This window comes from Telopea speciosissima, chromosome 11 (genome assembly GCF_018873765.1).
Source record: "Telopea speciosissima isolate NSW1024214 ecotype Mountain lineage chromosome 11, Tspe_v1, whole genome shotgun sequence".
Classification (NCBI taxonomy): Eukaryota; Viridiplantae; Streptophyta; class Magnoliopsida; order Proteales; family Proteaceae; genus Telopea; species Telopea speciosissima.
Window position 1 is genome coordinate 7,989,531 of NC_057926.1, and position 17,896 is coordinate 8,007,426.

Here is a 17,896-nt window from a genome sequence, read left to right on the forward strand (position 1 = left end):
TTGTATGTGTTTGGGCACTCTCTCTTTAACGGCTAACTTTTGGTATCTCGGTTGCTCCGGCCTGGAAGAAGAGATTGTTGGGGGTTCAACATAGGAGGCAGAAGTAATAAACCCACATCGGATGTCAGTTATCTGACTTCTCCTTAACGGCTAACTTTTGAAGATGAGTTATACCCAAGTCCCCAACACTAAGCATATGTACCTACTTAAGTAGAGTAGAATTTTCCCTTCCCCTACTTTCTTTCACTTTTTTTTTTACCATAAAATAGAAAACCTTATGTATATATTACATGCATAGTTTTCAATTTATGATGATAATATCTCATTATGAAGCTCATTAAAACGTTTATGACTGTTAGTTGTTAGTTATTATCACCAGTGGATGTAATCCTAATTAGTTTTTGTTAATGAAAGTACTATAGAAGATAATGATCCTACTTTTTTTTGGCTAAAGATCAGCAATGTGTATTAATATAAAAGAAAACATGATACAAGAATGACTGCAGAACAACTTAAAAGGAAAGCACAGGGGAAAACCATTTTACCTTCGGCATTGCCATCAGCAAAATAGCAAACCCCTGTTAACCTTTACAAAACTTAGAAAGTATCCCGTGGCCCAGAAATCAAGGTTATGTAAACCTGTAGTATGGGCGGCCAAGTGCGTCCCAAGAGACCGAATGTGCTATGAAACTTGGCTTGTTGTTCCAAAACTGTGAAACTTTCACTTTTGCTGCATGATTAGCTAGGGCATTTGCAGGCTCGTTCGTTTCACGATAACAATGAACAATGTGAGAGTCGCCATTGTATAGAGTCCAAGAAACTAGAGACTGACCACCATGACTGCATGAAGTACCAAGGTATCTTGCGCCAAAGAATGACTTTTACCACCGCCTCCGAGTCGCTTTCAATCCATAGGTTTTCAATATGCAGTTCCTGTGCTTGAGTAACTCCAATAAAGAAGGCAGCCATCTCTGACCCGAAATTGGTTCCCACTCCCTAGTAGGAACTAAAGCTTCGGATTACTGAACTAAAACAGTCTCTAAAAATTCCACCTGCTCCAGAGGACCCAGGGTTATCCAAAGATGAACCATCAATGTTTAATTTCCACCTACCCGGAGGGGGTTGAATGATAATGATCCTACTTATAGAGACAGTTGAGAAGAAGATTGATGGATATCGATTGGATGGTATTCAAGCATGAGAGGTCTAATTAATCAAGAATTAAGATAATGTGTAACAAGTGCTTTGCCCTTAGATTGAGGGCTCTCATGTGTACCATCAAATTGAGATTTATCAATCTTTCTCCTTAATTAACTTCTTTGTAATATAGTTGTAGTGATAGTTCCGAGCATGCGTGAGGAAGGATTGCTAAAGAAGATAAGTTCTCAAATTAAATAATAATCACAGGAGTTTAGTTGTGTTGTTTTCATGATATTCATGTTCATCATATAGCCTTTTAGTTTAGAATGGTTAGATGCAACCCCTTCTGGATATCTATATCCTTCTTACTATATTTATATATTGATCCTTTATAGTATAACATTTAGTTCCATATATCATTTCTGGTTAATGAGTCAGCGTTTTCTGTGGGGAGGGTGGCCCCCATGTGCACGAGGGCCAATGAGAGTGCACACATTGGCATCATTGGGTGTGAAATTTCCGCCTTTCATAGGGCCAGCTGGGTGGTCATTTCACTGTCCCTTTGTGTCTGGTCGTGGGTGGTACACTCCCCCGCAATGAACTTTTCTCCTTTAAAATTACCTCTCTATTAGAATTCTAAGATAAAGGAAAAAGTCCAGGCTTGGCCCAGCCCAGTACAAGTTACTTAGTCATTTACATGGATCAAACGCCCCATGCAGGCCTACCATAAAGCCATACTTTCTAGTCTAAGCATTGTCCTACAGAAAGGTGTGATCTTTGCACCAACTTTTTTATGACAAGTAAACTGCCATGGGAAATGGGCTTACTCAAGCCCAGGCCCATACAGGAATGACTTCCTAAATGGGCCATCCAATAAACAATTCATTACAAGGATCCGTGTTAATTATCCACCTCTTTACTCTCTTTTGGGTAGAATAATCCAACTTTATTATACTCAATGTTCCACAAACTTACATTACCATTTTATCATGAAGCAAGAGAGTTGAAGGATCAATCACAACCCGGCTGTGTGTTGGGGTTCCAGCTGAAGGCAGAAGTAATAATCCAACATGAGATGTGAGTAGCCAACTGATATGGAGACTTGTATGTGTTTGGGCATCCTCTCTTTAACGGATAACTTTTGGTATCTTGGTTGCTCCGGCCTGAAAGAAGAGATTGTTGGGGGTTCAACACAGGAGGCAGAAGTAATAAACCCACATCGGATGTCAGTTATCTGACCTCTCCTTAACGGCTAACTTTTGAAGATGAGTTATACCCAAGTCCCCAACACTAAGCATACGTACCTAATTAAGTAGAGTAGAATTTTTGCTACCCCTACTTTCTTTCACTTTTTTTTTTGCCATAAAATATAAAACCTTATATATATATATATATTACATGCATAGTTTTCAATTTATGATGATAGTATCTCATTACAAAGCTCATTAAAACGTTTATGACAGTTAGTTGTTAGTTATTATCACCAGTGGATGTAAACCTAATTGGTTTTTGTTAATGAAAGTACTATAGAAGTTAATGATCCTACTTTTTTTTGCGAAAGATCAGCAATGTGTGTATTAATATAAAAGAAAATATGATACCAGAATGACTGCAGAACAACTTAAAAGGAAAGCACAAGGGAAAACCATTTTACCTTCGGCATTGCCATCAGCAAAATAGCAAACCTCTGTTAACCTTTACAAAACTTGGAAAGTATCCCTTGGCCCAGAAATCAAGGTTATGTAAACCTATAGTTTGGGTGGCCAAGTGCGTCCCAAGAGACCGAATGTGCTATGAAACTTGGCTTGTTGTTCGAAATCTGTGAAACTTTCAGTTTTGCAACATGATTAGCCAGGTCATTTGCAGGCTCGTTCGTTTCACGATAAGAATGTGAGAGTCGCCACTGTATAGAGTCCAAGAAACTAGAGACTGACCACCATGACTGCATGAAGTACCAAGGTATCTTGCGCCAAAGAATGACTTTTACCACCGCCTCTGAGTCGCTTTCAATCCATAGGTTTTCAATATGCAGTTCCGGTGCTTGAGTAACTCCAATAAAGAAGGCAGCCATCTCTGCCTTGAAATTGGTTCCCACTCCCTAGTAGGAACTAAAGCTTTAGATTACTAAACTAAAATAGTCTCTAAAAATTCCACCTGCTCCAGAGGACCCAGGGTTACCCAAAGATGAACCATCAATGTTTAATTTCCACCTACCCGGAGGGGGTTGCCTCATAATGATCCTACTTATAGAGACACTTGAGAAAAAGATTGATGGATATCAATTGGATGGTATTCATGCATGAGAGAGGTCTAACTAATCAAGAATTAAGATAATGTACGTTCATCATATAGCCTTTTAGTTTAGAATGGTTAGATGCAACCCCTTCTATATATCTATATCCTTCTTAATATATTTAAATTAGCATTTCAATCTAAACCAAAGTCATGAGTAGGACTTGCAACAAAATTTGGGGTTCAGTACGTGGAGATTCAGTACTCATTCACTTCATTAGATAAGAAAATATGAAATTAATCAAGAGCATGAGAGTTGATTGAAGCACTTAGCTTCAACAATCAAGATACCACAATAACACTTATTAAAATAACATTCAACCCTTCTCAACTACTCTCTCTCTCTCTCTCACACACACACACCCCTTGGGTGGGTCATACCTTTAACCTCATATTTATTTATTTATTCTTTGTTGGTACCTACTCTATCATACTCTACCACACATCTTGCTACTCCCAAGGATATTTTTCATATATCCTTGTCTTGTTGGCTGTGTTTACAGTTTTGTTTCTAGGGAATCTATTGGTGTTATCAATCCCCTAGTCTGAAAGATTGTGTCAATGACATGTGAGACACTTTAGCTATATTTCGTTCCTTGGTTTTTTTTTATACTTTGTATCTAAACCTTGTGTAATTCATGTCGTTTATTTCAATAGAACTACTTTTTATGAAGAAAAAAAAAAAAGGAGGGGAGCCGAGGGCTAGGAGGCTCTTTTATTGAGTAATAGTTGATAAGCAATCAAGGAGTCTTGAATTATCAATGATGAATGTCTTCAATAATTTGAATGTTAGGATGAAACAAAGCTGGGTTAGGTTGGGCTTTTTAAAATCATAGTTTAAACTTGAGTCTTCTTAACTCAGCCCAAGCCCAACCGAGCCTTGAGGTTAGGCTGAGATGTCTCAACCCAGGTCCAACCCTGTTTGGCTCAGCCCAGCTCAGCCTAGCCTGACTTTAATTGACCCTGATGAGATCGGGTTGGCCTTGATTGGCCTCGATTAAACATGGCTGGCCCCTTTCTTTTTTTTTTTTTTACCATTTGTGTCCTTATATGCGTTAAAAAAACGAAATAAAAGATTTCATCAACATCAATCATTCTTAAAAATAATTTTAAAGGCTTAAAGCCTTAAACATATTATATAATAATTAATATTTTTTTAATTCCTTAATGATTGTAATTATATTTCAAATTGCAATTTTATGAGTTTAAGTTGTCCAGTTTCCACTTTCCATGCTCAACCAGAGAGGGTCCAGAGAAGATCATTTGGATATATATATATAAATTAGCCCAACCAATAATTTTTTTTTTCACATTGTTCAAAACAATAAATCCTTGCATCCCACTTTCTCTTAGCCTTTGAAGTTTTCTTGAGTTTTTTCATGTATTGAAATTCTTTTAATTTATATAATTTTTAGCTGGACTCATAAATGAATCTTAAATAAATAAAGAAAGCTTGAGAAAGTAGTGGCTTAGTGCTACTAGCTATAACCACAGAAAAAAAAATTCAAAAAGTTAAATTATTCTAATAAGAATTCCAACTGCAAATCAATACTTATAGTATGAACTTGGATAATGGACGCGTTTAACATGATAAATAGTTTATCTCTTTGTGGGCTTCTTTCTTTATTGATTCTTTCTATCTACCCAAAAAGAAACTTTTAAACTTTTATCAGAAAACAAAACAATGAGAAACATGTTTGGCCATTTTCTTGATCAGACTAATCGCATTGACTCCAACCAATAAGGCTCAAGTATAAAACATGAGAGTGTAATTTGGTTAAATAAAGAAAAACTTAGAATGGCAACAAAGTAATCGATGTGTGAGATTATGAATAGGAGTGTAGTGAGGGAGATTGCTATTGCTTTTTATTTATATGAGAAAAAGAACGCTAATCGGTCGCATGATTCCTACGCTTAGACATAGGATTGCATGAAATTACCGTTCAGCTCCTAGTGAATTAAAAAAAATCATATTTAGTTCAATAATGCTCTATTGCTCCTGCACGAGTTCTTATTGCCCCCACCCCAGCTGATAGACACGCTACACAACCAGCTAAAGATCTCTTGCTCATTTATAATTAAACATTAAATATATAGGTGTCATACATGATATCTATATATATATATATATCCAAGGCACATTTATTTACAAGGAAATAATGAATTTGGATCCCCTTCACTGCAGTTAATCACCCCACCTTATCTCACACTACACACGGGGTGCATGTGGAGGATCTTCTTTCCATATAAGGTGACTCATGTTGAGAACAAATTTGGACCCCTTCATTGGAGGTAATCGCTCCACTCCATATGATCACACCATCCATGGGGAGTTGTCCCCACACCCCAGATCTGGACTTGTTGAGAATTGTTTAGCTGTAGAATCATTGATTACCTATTTTGGTGAATTCCAAATTTCAACTCTAATCATTAAATTAGCGTTAATAATAATAATAATAATAATAATAATAATAATAATAAGGGAAGCTGTTTTTCTATCTGGCATACGTCAGCACTCCTATTTGTCTAACTCCCCCCTCCTTAAAACAAGGAGACAGAGTAGTCTTTTCATATGTGGAGGAGAGAGATAGACTCATGGGAGTGTGGCTCCCAGACAAAGTTCTTTTTCCTTAATAATAATAATAATTTGTTATTATTGTTGTTGTTTTTGTTATTATTATTATATTTGATTTTGTTTTTTGTTGTTTTTTTCTTTTTTTCTTTTTATCTGATTGGTGCTAGAAGAAGGTTTGCTGTCAAAGTGTGAATCTTAGCTTGAGAGTACCAGAAAAAGAAATCATAGTTTGCAAAGTCATGGGAAGAAGGTTCATTGTTCAATTTGAGTTGAAGCAAGGGGAAAAGTTGTCCATTACTTTGCTTGGCTTGTTTAGTATTCTAGGAATTATTTTCTTATTTGGGTTAGAGATTTTTTGTGTGGGCTTTATCAACTTGTTTAGTATAATTTGGTAAGATCTTCTGTTTTTGTTTGAGAACTTCCATTCCATTTCCATACCACCCCCAATAAATAAATAAATTTATTTATATATTTATTTATATACCAATGGATAGGTGAGATATATATATTATATATAGGAATAATGAATTAAAAAATAAAAACAATTGAAACATGAAAGATTCTCTGGTGTCCTTGTTTTACAAATTTTCTTTGTTTTTTCAAATACCCTTTTGGTTGGTAGTATTCTTTAGGGTACAGCAACCAAGTTGGACCCTGTAGTACTATGGAACCATTATTCAAGTTGGACCAAGTTGGTAGAATACAGACATCAAATCATCCAAGTTAGACCAAGTAGAAATACTACTCTAATTGACCTATTAGCTTGTACCATATAGCATCCAAGCTGGACCAAATCTTTTTTTAAACTTTCTCACATTTCAATGTTCCATTGGATTACCGCGTGCTTTTCACGGCATCACGTTCCATAGTCATATTTATTTTTTTAATGGCAAATTTTATTTTTTATTTTTTTATTTTTAAATTGGATAGGAAATGGCAAATTTGTGAATTTGTGATACCGGAGGCACTATCAAAGTCAAGATTGGTTTTTTAATTGGCACGTTCTTTTGTTTAACTCTCCATAAGTCAAATTTAAAATCATTTAATCAACTATTAGAAGGCAATTTCCTATTAATGCTATCACTATCAGTTGGGTAAATAGAAAGCCAATTATCACTTACTTTTATCACTTCAAAGTATGTTGGCATGAAAGAAACTTTCTCCAAAAAAAATAAATAGTTTTTCCTTTCCGTGTTGGAGGGTTCATCAACTTATTTAGGGTCATTTTTACTTTGTCCTTATTATACAAATTCAATAATATTCTCTCTCTTATTCCAGATATCCATTTAATGGCATCCACATCCATGAGTAAGGGATTCTTTGTTTTTTTGCTAATTTTTTTTTAGGTTAGAGTTTTCTTCCAACAATGGAGGAGGAGGAGGAGGGTTCAGTCTAGGGGTGTCAATTGGTTGGTTCAGGTCAGTTTCGGTTCACATTGAATCGGTTTTCGTGTGGAAATAGTGAATCTAAAACCAAACCAATAAGGAAAGTTCAGTTTCAACTTGATTTGATTTCAAGTTGTATACTAGTTTCTTTTATTTGTTTGTTGTCAAGGTCAACTTCGGTTTCAGCCCAGTTTAACACAACTATTTATACAAAACTATGGGGAAAAAAAAAAAAAAACCTAAGTTTTTGGTGAGTTTCGGGTTCTTATCGGTGTAGATCGGTTTGGTTTCGGTTTCGATAACCGGTTTCAATTTCGGTGTCGGTTTCTTTGGTTTCCGATGTGATTTGGTTTAGTTCAGGTCATAATACCCCAGTCCGAAGCCTGTCTAATAAGACTTTGGCTGGGGCCAGTTTACTCAGTTCGGTCCCACTTTTGACATCCCTAAGGTTCACCCACCATCATAGGATCTTTAATTACTTCTCTTGTAATACGGGTTGAAAATAACCCTTCCCACTATTTCCGATGCCATCCTAAGACGCTAACACCTATCGGCGAAGAAATTCCTCCTTTGCCATAGGTGACGAGAAACTGGGTCCCTTTTTTTTTCTTTTTTTCTTTCCTCTCCAATTGGCTCTTACACATAATCAACACTTCCTTACTATCACCAGTAAAAAGATACACACATAGTCTCACTCAAAATGAATCAAACACCTTTACAAAATCTAGATAAGCTCATATATCTTTTATCCTACACTCATTTCAAAATTTTTATAATTACGAATGATGAAAAAAGATAGATATTGAGCTTTAGTCATCCACCCTCCACCCCCCCACCCCCCTCTTCCTTGAGTTCTCTAACTAAGCCCCCATAGATTTGTCAATAAGTTGCCTAACCTTTTCGTTGGTGTTTGTTCATAGGATGGTTGGCTCCTTTTATCTTTCTGCTTGCGCCTGCGGGGGCGGGTTGCGTAATCAGTGTCTTCCTCAGACTGATTACGTTATGCACAAAGGGGGCTTCATCCCAGTTTATGAAGATAAGCCCCCCTATAAATTGGTCAATGAGTTGCCTAACATTTACGCTGGTGTTTGCTCATAGGATGATCGACTCCTTTTATCTTCCTGCTTACGCCGGCGGGGGGCCGGGTTGCATAATCGGTATCTTCCTCAGATTAACTACGTTATACCCAAAGGAGGCTAGCTTCATCCCGGTTTCTAAAGATTTGGTAGCATTGGGAGGGTCTTGCCTCTTCAAATGGTGGGTTTCGTTGTTACGACATGACGCTCTCGCTTTCTTGTAACATGTCTCTCGCTGCTCTTGTTAGCGTGCATGTCAAAAATTAGATCAACCGATAAGAGATTGTTAAAAGAAACTAATAATGGCAAAAGAAATCAGCCAAACCGATTTGTAGACCAAACACATTATCGGTCTAATTTCGATCTATCTTTCAAAAAAAAAAAATCTCTAAAACCGAACCGAACCAACCGTTTGACACCCTTATTGAAGGGGGTGAATTGTATTCAAATTTGGTAGGTCTAATTAATAACCATATAATTAAGAATTCCAACAAAAGCTGGTTATTAATTGAAAACGTTTACATCCTGATACAGTTTGAGTAAACGTAAGGGACCGGCATCAACATACAATGCACCAATTTTTCTTCTCTATAGTGACCCCCGCGGCCCCCAAGATAATCATTCCTTCACATAAAAATTCTATAAATTTTGGTAACTCATAGGTCACGTTTGTCACAATTCTGACTTAGAAATCTTCCTTTCTTACCATCAAGAAGTAGAAGACTTAATTATATGGAATTTGGACTGCTTTAATTACTTGATCCTCCTCTCCTACCAACCTAAAAAGAAAGAAAGAAGAAAAAAATGGTTTCACCACTATCGGTATTAAGGTGTCGTGTCTCACACAATGTTTTCACTTTACAAGACCTCAATTTGGATCAAGTTGGCTAGATCGGCCAAGTCAACTTGAGATTTCATTCTTTCATAATAAAAAAAAAGGATAAATTATACGTCAGCCTAGTTTTAGACTGTTAAGTGATAATGTCAGTTAGTTAAATAAATTTAAATCCCTAAACTATCCTTGACCAATGTTGAAGATGAAAGAAGGGTAGTATTGTAAATTTAATTCTAATATTTTAATACAAGGGTAAAATAGTCCTTTCACACTAATAACTAATAGCAGACTAACACCGTTACTGTAGAGGGGGTGATTTGAGTTTTTTCAAAAATTAGGAGGTGACATGTAATTTACCCTAAAAACAAAAAAAAACTTGAGATTTTATTTTAAAGCTACTTGATAGTAGCCAAAGTTTCTTGGAAACTAGGTAGGCCAAAACATGAGGATACTGGCTGGCTTAATTAGCCAAGTCAATTGGGACCAGATTCCATAATAGGCCAACTCAACTTGGGATTACATTTGATATGATGGCAACTAATTAACTGGTCCATTTATACTACTTGATAGTAGCCAAAATTTCTTCGAAACTAGGCCAACATAGATATATAGGGTTGATTAATAATATTTTTAAGTTAATTATTAAGACTAATTAAAGACCTTGCTAGCTAGCTCTTAACGTTACATCATTAAATTTTTTTTTTTCTCCTTAATTTCTTGTTTAATTATTGATTTTAAATACAAGTTGGAATTGAATTGGAGTCAACTTAACTCCATTCATACTAGATGATTGATGTTTAAACGTGAGATTCAAGTTGTCACCGAGCTTGAGGTCACGTTTGTCACAATTCTTTACTTGAAAAATTAATTATATTACCCTTTTTTTAAAATTTGTAATCACTGTTGTATTCTTCCAACTAATTAAGAAGAAGAAAAATATTAAGCTAGCATTTAATTAGGATTAAGGAGTTGTCTCTAACACATATGGTTTTCACACTCTGAAATCGGATTCACCCGATTCGCCAAATCCATTTGAGATTTTGCGGCAAATACTGATCCAATGACAATATACCCTTCTTTTTTTTGTGTGTGTGTAGTGTGTGTTTTTTTTTTCTGTTTTATGAGATGTAGATCTAATGATACTCTTTGATAATAGATGTGCAAGATGAAACTAGGCCAAGATCAAGTTGATAGGGCTAGTCAACTTAAGGATTAATGGAGTGTTAATTAAGACCTTGTCTCACATGCACGAAGCATATATATATAGATAGATAGATAGGTAGATAATTTTTGATAATAAGACAAGGGGGAAAAAAAATAGAATTAAAATTTTATTGTAACCTAACCTTGATTATAACTGTACTTTTCATATATATGATAATATTGTTATAATCAAGGTTTGGTTACAACAAGATTGTAATATTACTTTTTTCTCCTTTGTCTTATTCTCCAAAGTCAGTTTAATTAGACATGGGTAAAAAAAAAGTTTTCAAAATAAATTAAAACTTGAAAGTGATTTGTTATTATATGTCATTTTCAAAAGTTGTTATTGTCTAAGTGAAATGACAAGACTATCCTTATATTAAATAACTTTGGGGAATAAGACAAGAGGTGAAAAAAGTAAGGTTATAACTTCTTAGTTCATCTATTTGAATAAATTAACGGCATGCACCACTCTTAGGATTAGATACAGGAAGGCAAGGGGACATTTTCCAAAAGAAGAAGAGAGAGGATGGCATATGCTAGGCACCTGAGGACATGCTCAACTAGCCATTCCCATATATATATATAAACTACAAAGGCCCATGTAAACAGGCTTCCCTACATATTGTGACCATTTTGAGCCACTTATATATACAAAAGAATTCTTGAACATTGAGGGGAAGTTCCCTTCTTAGGTTAGCCATTTATCTTTGTATTTTTAACAAATGAAGCAAATTGATTACAATTGCCCTAAAATTGTCAAAATTGAATTGTAGGTGTGGGCAGAAAATATCCTACGAGAGAAGTAATAAAAAGAAAATATTGATGTATTTACGTTCGACAACTAACATACCTTAGAGGAATAATTATCACCTCCAATTTGCGGGCACCTCCAATTCCTTCAATTCCTCTAATAGGGGGGAGTGGACCCCACTTTGGACAGTGTTTTTGGGCAGGGGATAGGATGATCATTTTTGCCCCATGTAAGGAATTGGAGGAATTGGAGAAGATAACGATTCTACCTTAGAGAGAATTGAATGAGAAGATTCGATGCGTGTAGCTAAACCTGTTTAATTGGGATAAAGCTTTGTTAATTGAGTTGCATATGTCAGAGGATAAGTTTAAGTTTTTATTTATTTATTTTTTTTGGTCATTACATATAGAAGTATATATTACATAGGTTCCAACCCGAGACTTGTGCAATACACGGGATGAATAACCGATAGACAATAATGTGAATAACATGTTCATAGAATTTGAACCCCGACAACGGTGCTAGCTGCATGGTTGATATTTGGGCCTCACTTACAACTAAGACAGTGAAAATAACTTTTATACAAATTAAAATATTTCTTCTACTTTTGAGAATTAAATAAAATAACTCTTAAAAAAAAATTCCTCAGTCAACATACATTTTTTTATTATTTTATTTTTCCTAATTTACTTTTCCACATAACCCTTGGCCATATCAACAGAAGAAGGTGGGAAACCGGTTTTAACCTTAATTTCCACACATGATCAACTGCATTTACCATTCTCAGTCCAACTAGACTACTAGTGTTGAAATTATTTGTGGACATGTCAGCATCAATACCCCTCAGTCATAAGGCAAGTCCTATACATGATCGATATATGTGTGACAATGAGACTCCGTGGTCATACAATTCAGATGAGAGTACATCAATTTGTGAATGACTTCTATCTAAGTGGTAGGCGGCTAGACAGTTGAGTGAGTCTAGTATGAGTGTAGGAAAAGTCGAATTCGATGCCTCCTATCCTTCACCCTTCTTGAAAGAGTTTGGATCAGCTCTACACGTGGCGATAGTCTCCATCTCATCCATATCGTTCGCGGGTGTGAGTTTCACACGTTAGAGATAGGTCTCACACCTGTAATATGGTGTGGATGGGATGGTAACCGTCCCCACGTGGGGAGCATATCCAATTCCTCTTGTTGGAATAGTTGTAGTATAGTAGTGTAGTAATAAGTGTTGAGTGGCTCCCATTGGCCTCTTGTGGGCCCTTGTCTGTCCCACACTCCCACCCCCGTCCTTCCACAAAGAAAACACAAGAGGGTTCTTTTTCCCTCCGACAATGGGAAAAAGAACTCTATCAAGGGTATGGTTTACACTAGCACTCCCTTGAGTCTTCTCTCTCCTCCCCATATGAAAAGACACCTACGACCACTTGTTTTGAGGAGGAGAAAGACAGACACATAGGCCTCACTCTCAGACAAGACAGAAAACTACTTCCCTTAAAAATCAAGAAGACAAAAAACCACATTAAATAATACCATTGAAATTAAACTGCTAAGACAAAGTTAGATAGTTAAGATGCCCATTTAATTAAAAGTAAAATTTGATAATTTTCATTGAGAATTGATTGTCTTACAAAGGTAGATATATCATATTAATGGAGGAAAATTTTTCTTTTCTCCTCACTCCTCATAAACTAAACCCTGAAGCCTCCCTATCTATACATAATGAACCAATATTAGTGAAATCACCCCTCTACAAAACTATCTTTCAAGACCACCCAAATTTATTATTATCTCACAACCCTTCCTTCTTACAAAGAATATATTTGTTTTGTAATTGTAACATATGTATCTTCTATGTTTATTTTGTTTATTTCATCTAAACAAATTATCTTGGCCCTCCATATCATTATCTAAGAACTGTGTCATAAACGAGCTTAGGTCAATGTTGAAGAACATATCGTCGTCGACGGCAAAACCGTAATTGCCGGAATCTTGATAATCAAAATAAGTTTGTACGTCATCAGGGAAGTTGCACCGTGGTGGGTCAGATTCTTGCGTCGTCGTAGGGCTTTCGGCCACCGATGTCGCCTCCAACAATAGATCCATCAAATCCGACGAATCGATGTCTACAACGCTGCTCCCACTATCCGTCGTGGGTGGCGGAGTTACGAAACTCTCACCGCCGTAGACGACGGCGGGACTGTCCTGGTAGAGGAAGCTTAAGTCTTGATTAAGAATATCATTATTGATAGGATAATGAATTTGATTAGGACTAATATTAGAATTAGGGTTTGTGGGTTCCACAAGGGAAGGAGTAATAGGATTGTTGGTAGAGTCAGGTTTGGAATATTTGACGTAACGGCTGAGGTCAAAGTTGGTAACGGCATTAAGCCCACGGTACTCGATGGCTGCCATGTCGTATGCAGTTGCCGCTTCTTCTTGGGTGGCTGCAGGAAATAACATAGAAACATCAGGGGCAATTCGGGAAACTACAAAATAGAAAATTTTCCAAAAAGTACAACAGAAATTATGTTCAAAATTTTAAATAGCCGTTAGGAGTTGGCCTCATTCACTCTTTCCTCTCTCCCAACTCCCAAGTTCCAAACAAGTGAATAAAAAACAAATAAGATAAATTTTAAATTTTTTTTATTAAATTGAATTAATCAACTAATTATAAAATAATTAAGGTGAAATTAGAAATTAAACCATGTCTCCCTCCACTAGTCTACCATGATCACTTTCACCACACCTTCGTGCAGTCCATATCATGGCCCACTAGACCACTCACTTAGTAAAGATTGTGGGACTCTTAAGCACATCAAAACAGACTAATTCAAAAAACCATTGGATTAAAAGATGTTTAATATCAAAATACAAATTATAAGATAGTTAGCTGTTTATTAACTTCAAGTAGAAGTTTAATTAAAATGTTGCCACTTGTCTCAAGTGGGTATCTAATAATGGAAACTTCATGGGCCACTAGCAATGTGTTCAGATTAAGGGAGACATAAGCATACCCTAATTAACAATGATTCATACATAGAAAGAGTAATTAATAAAAGTAATTTATTGTTTTTTTCTTAAATTTTAATCAAAAGATTAGAAGGTATAACTTAGCCTCAAGTGGACCCAAAACCAACTTGTCCTCTCTTGATATACAACTTCTTAACACTTTCCTTCTTCTCTTTTTTATTTTTACTTCTTGTTCACATAGCTAGGTCCACCTTGGACTTTGCCTTTTTATGTATTAAGTCTTCCTCTAATAGGTACACAAAAAGACTGACTTGGCTTCCTACTATATTGGTAAGGAAATAATGGTTTTAAGGAAAATTTTGGCTATAATTGGCTAAAAATATGAAAATATTGGCTAGCCGACCAGGTATATTTAAGTATTAAATTAAAATGGTCCAAGAAGACCAACTAGTGAACTAAAATAAACAACATCTCTCTTGGTTATAAAAAACCTATCTGACTAAATCACTTTTCTTGTTTTCATACTAAGACTGAATCATTGGAAAAGAGATCAGTCATAGCCTAAGTATGATGACCCACTTAAGAGATGAAACTATAGACTTCATCACTTACTCATTTAAAAAAAAAAAAAACATAATTAGACTAATTAATTACTTCATCACTTGTGATTAGATAGGTAATTAATTAATTACCATATGTTCCAAGGTATAAGTATTTGTTGCCAAGAACTCTACCAATCCTAGCTTCCCATCTTCCATTGTGGTGATGTCTGCAAATGAAAACCACACATAAAGAGTATTAGTTCAGTCCATTAAACTCTAATAAATGGGTTTAATTAATTGGATAGGGACTGAGAGCGCCAGACACATGGAGCGGCCATTCAAAGAGGCGGGCCGATCATTTTGCCCATCCCCATGTGTCTGGACGCATCCTGTGCCCTGACACAGAGAATATTTGGCCTTAGTTTTTATACCTTGCAACACCTCTATATTTTGAGACACCTCGAGAAAATCCACTACTTTTCCTGAAAAATTAACACAAGAAAGTGTTTTTTAGTTCAGCATTATCTACAAAACTTTCATTTTTTTATCCAAAATGATTTTTTTTGTGGGGGGGGGGGGGTGTTTAAATTACCTTCTTAATGATCCAATGTACTCTTCCCTAGACTGACCCTCCATCTCTTTAATCTCTTCTTGATACCTTGATAACTACATAAACACATTAAAATTGACTTGATTAGGAAGATATGAATAAAGATATGGAAATCTAAATGGAATACAAAGTCAATGATAGAAATACTAACCGGAAAGTTAAGTATGGTATCTTGTCCCCAGTACTTCAATGCTGCCAAATCATAGGCACGTGCTGCTGCATCTTCATCATCATAAGCCCCTATATTAAGGAACCCAAACATTGCAGATTAGAAGGAGTCATTAATCTCTCTAATTAAGTATAAAAAATGATTTAATTTTAATTATGATCCACCTTAAATTTCATAGACCGGTAGACCCGCAGGTTTAAGTTTCAACCTAATTAGCTAGAGTTGGCTAAATCACAAAATAAAGTTTTCAAAAATCCAATTTTACCAAGAACGTGCGTGACAATAAATGGGAGGTTTGAGATTAAATTTAAGTATATTAACAAGTGACCAATCAAACTCACCAAGATAGACTATATCGCAGAAGAATCCAACCACCAAGTAGCCAAGAAGAAGAGGAAGAAAACAAACAAAAAATTAATAAATTTAATAAGATAAAAAAAAAAAAAAAAAAAGAACCAGAAAATAAAAATGAGAAAGCTGATGAAGATCATGAATTGAACCTTGTCTTCCTTTCTTAGTTTGAGAGTCATTCCAGCTATTCTTATCCCACAAATGAGCTTCATATCTACCAGTCCATCTATGCCTGAAAAACAGTTTTACCCAAGCAGAAAAGGGTTCAGGGGATTGAAGAACAGAATTTGATAAAAAAGATCAGAATTTGACTCTAACCCATGAATGCTATTGAAGCAGAAGAGCTTCAATGGAGCTTAAATGGAAGGGAAGAGCAAGAAAGGATCAAAAAATAAAGGGAAGAAAAATTGATGAAACCCATTAAAGGATAACCAAGGCAGACCTTGTGACTCCTCTAAAGCTTGAGCTTCTTTGAGGAGGAGATTCTCTTGGACCACTCTTTCTCCTTCTCTTCACTTTTGTTGCAGTAGTGTTATTGTTTGAAGGATTATCCTTCTGGGTTTTCAGTGTTTCCTTTGCCATAACTGATTAAAACTTCTTCACCTTCTTAGACAGAAAGAGAGCTGAGAGATGGAGATAGAGAAAGAGAGAGGGAAGAGAGCTTATAAAAATAGAAGGAGAAGAGGGCTATAAATATAGTGAGGGAGAAGCAGAATGTATAAGGAGGTGGGATGGGGGATGGGGGATGGGGGCCTTCCTTTCTTTCTCTTTGTGCGGCTGGGCTTGCTTATGTAATTTATGGGTTTTCTGACTTCGTCTTTTCGTTGTCTTTACTTGGTTTTCAAGTACAAAACTATTTTTTACTACACAATCTTTTAGGTTATTTGGATCCTTATGGAGGAGGACCTACCATTAAAAAAAAATTTGGTTTAGCTTCTTAATTAAACCCCTAATCTTTGGTTTATATTGTAATAATGAGGATTTTTTTTTAATTCATGCACTACATGTTGGGTATAAATTTATTATTAAAATTATTTATTTTTTATTTACATGAATTGCATGAAGAATATATATATTTATCATTAAAAAATTGGTTTAACTGATTAATTAAGATGTAAAATTAAGAGAAGTAAAGTTAATTAATTAACATTCACTGTAAACAGAATGAAAGTATGCGCGCCACAGGTCTTTACTATTTTTGGTAAGACTACCGACATCCTTGGTGTCCTTTTTTGGGATGTCATGTTCTAATTCACACTTGTATTCCATTTGTTGCTGAGTTTAGTAGAAAAATGTGCAAGTCTGGAATTATAATTATAGAAGTGGGAATGCAATTCAGGGAATTAATAAGATCTCTACTAATTGGTGGTGTTTTCTACGCTGTCTCATAGGACACCGTTAAATGATGCCTTTGCCCCTTGGGTAGATATCCAGGCATGCTGCAACCCAAGTAGATATCTCTTGCCCTGCAATTCATGCTCTTGGAATCATGGTTTGTAATATCAGATCGGATCGGCCAACATCGGTCAGATTGGATCAATATCAACCTAGATCGATCCCAATTAATGGCTGATCTTTCCTGGTATTAGTGGATTGCTCCTTGGATCAGTCTACCCGATTGGATCGACCAATATGAGCCCATACGTGTGATTCTCTTTTTGACCGAATTTTTGGGATTATGAACCATGTTTGGGTATAGTGTCATGTATCACGCCAAATGAACAAATTCAAAACCATTGAATGGAAAATAAAATGTGATATGCATTTGTCACTTGTAATAGTTGAGGCCCTAACCAATTATCACATTTTCTCTTATATTTCTCAACAGTTCAAAGCTTTGGGTTTAGAGCTGCTCAAAGCTATGTGTCTTTCTAGTTTGTTTCCCGCCCTTTTCCTTGTATTTAACCCGAATCACTGTACCTGCAAGTCTTAACCATACATTGACTATACAGAATAGAAGAAGCGCGTAATATACATGTATTTGACCA

General features: G+C 35.7%; 1 protein-coding gene across 1 annotated transcript; it reads right to left on the reverse strand.

Annotated features, from left to right (window-relative positions):
• Positions 1-12,892: 12,892 nt before the first annotated feature.
• LOC122646423 (AP2-like ethylene-responsive transcription factor At1g16060) lies at positions 12,893-16,514 on the reverse strand. Its single transcript, XM_043839976.1, has 8 exons — positions 16,351-16,514; positions 16,058-16,140; positions 15,899-15,907; positions 15,540-15,628; positions 15,371-15,444; positions 15,210-15,260; positions 14,929-15,005; positions 12,893-13,710 (listed from the first exon to the last, which is right to left on the reverse strand). Exons 1-8 carry the CDS (start codon positions 16,488-16,490, stop codon positions 13,136-13,138), a joined length of 1,098 nt encoding a protein of 365 aa, XP_043695911.1. The 5' UTR covers positions 16,491-16,514; the 3' UTR covers positions 12,893-13,135.
• Between the last annotated feature and the right edge of the window lie 1,382 nt (positions 16,515-17,896).

Bases quoted from the DNA above. Each gene is read 5' to 3' on its own strand.
- LOC122646423 (XM_043839976.1), bottom strand. From the start codon at position 16,490: ATGGCAAAGGAAACACTGAAAACCCAGAAGGATAATCCTTCAAACAAT. The intron at 15,261-15,370 runs GTAATTTAAACA...TTAATTTTTCAG, and splicing joins TACATTGGATCATTAAGAAG to GAAAAGTAGTGGATTTTCTC. The intron at 13,711-14,928 runs GTAATTAATTAA...TATTTCCTGCAG, and splicing joins CTTATACCTTGGAACATATG to CCACCCAAGAAGAAGCGGCA.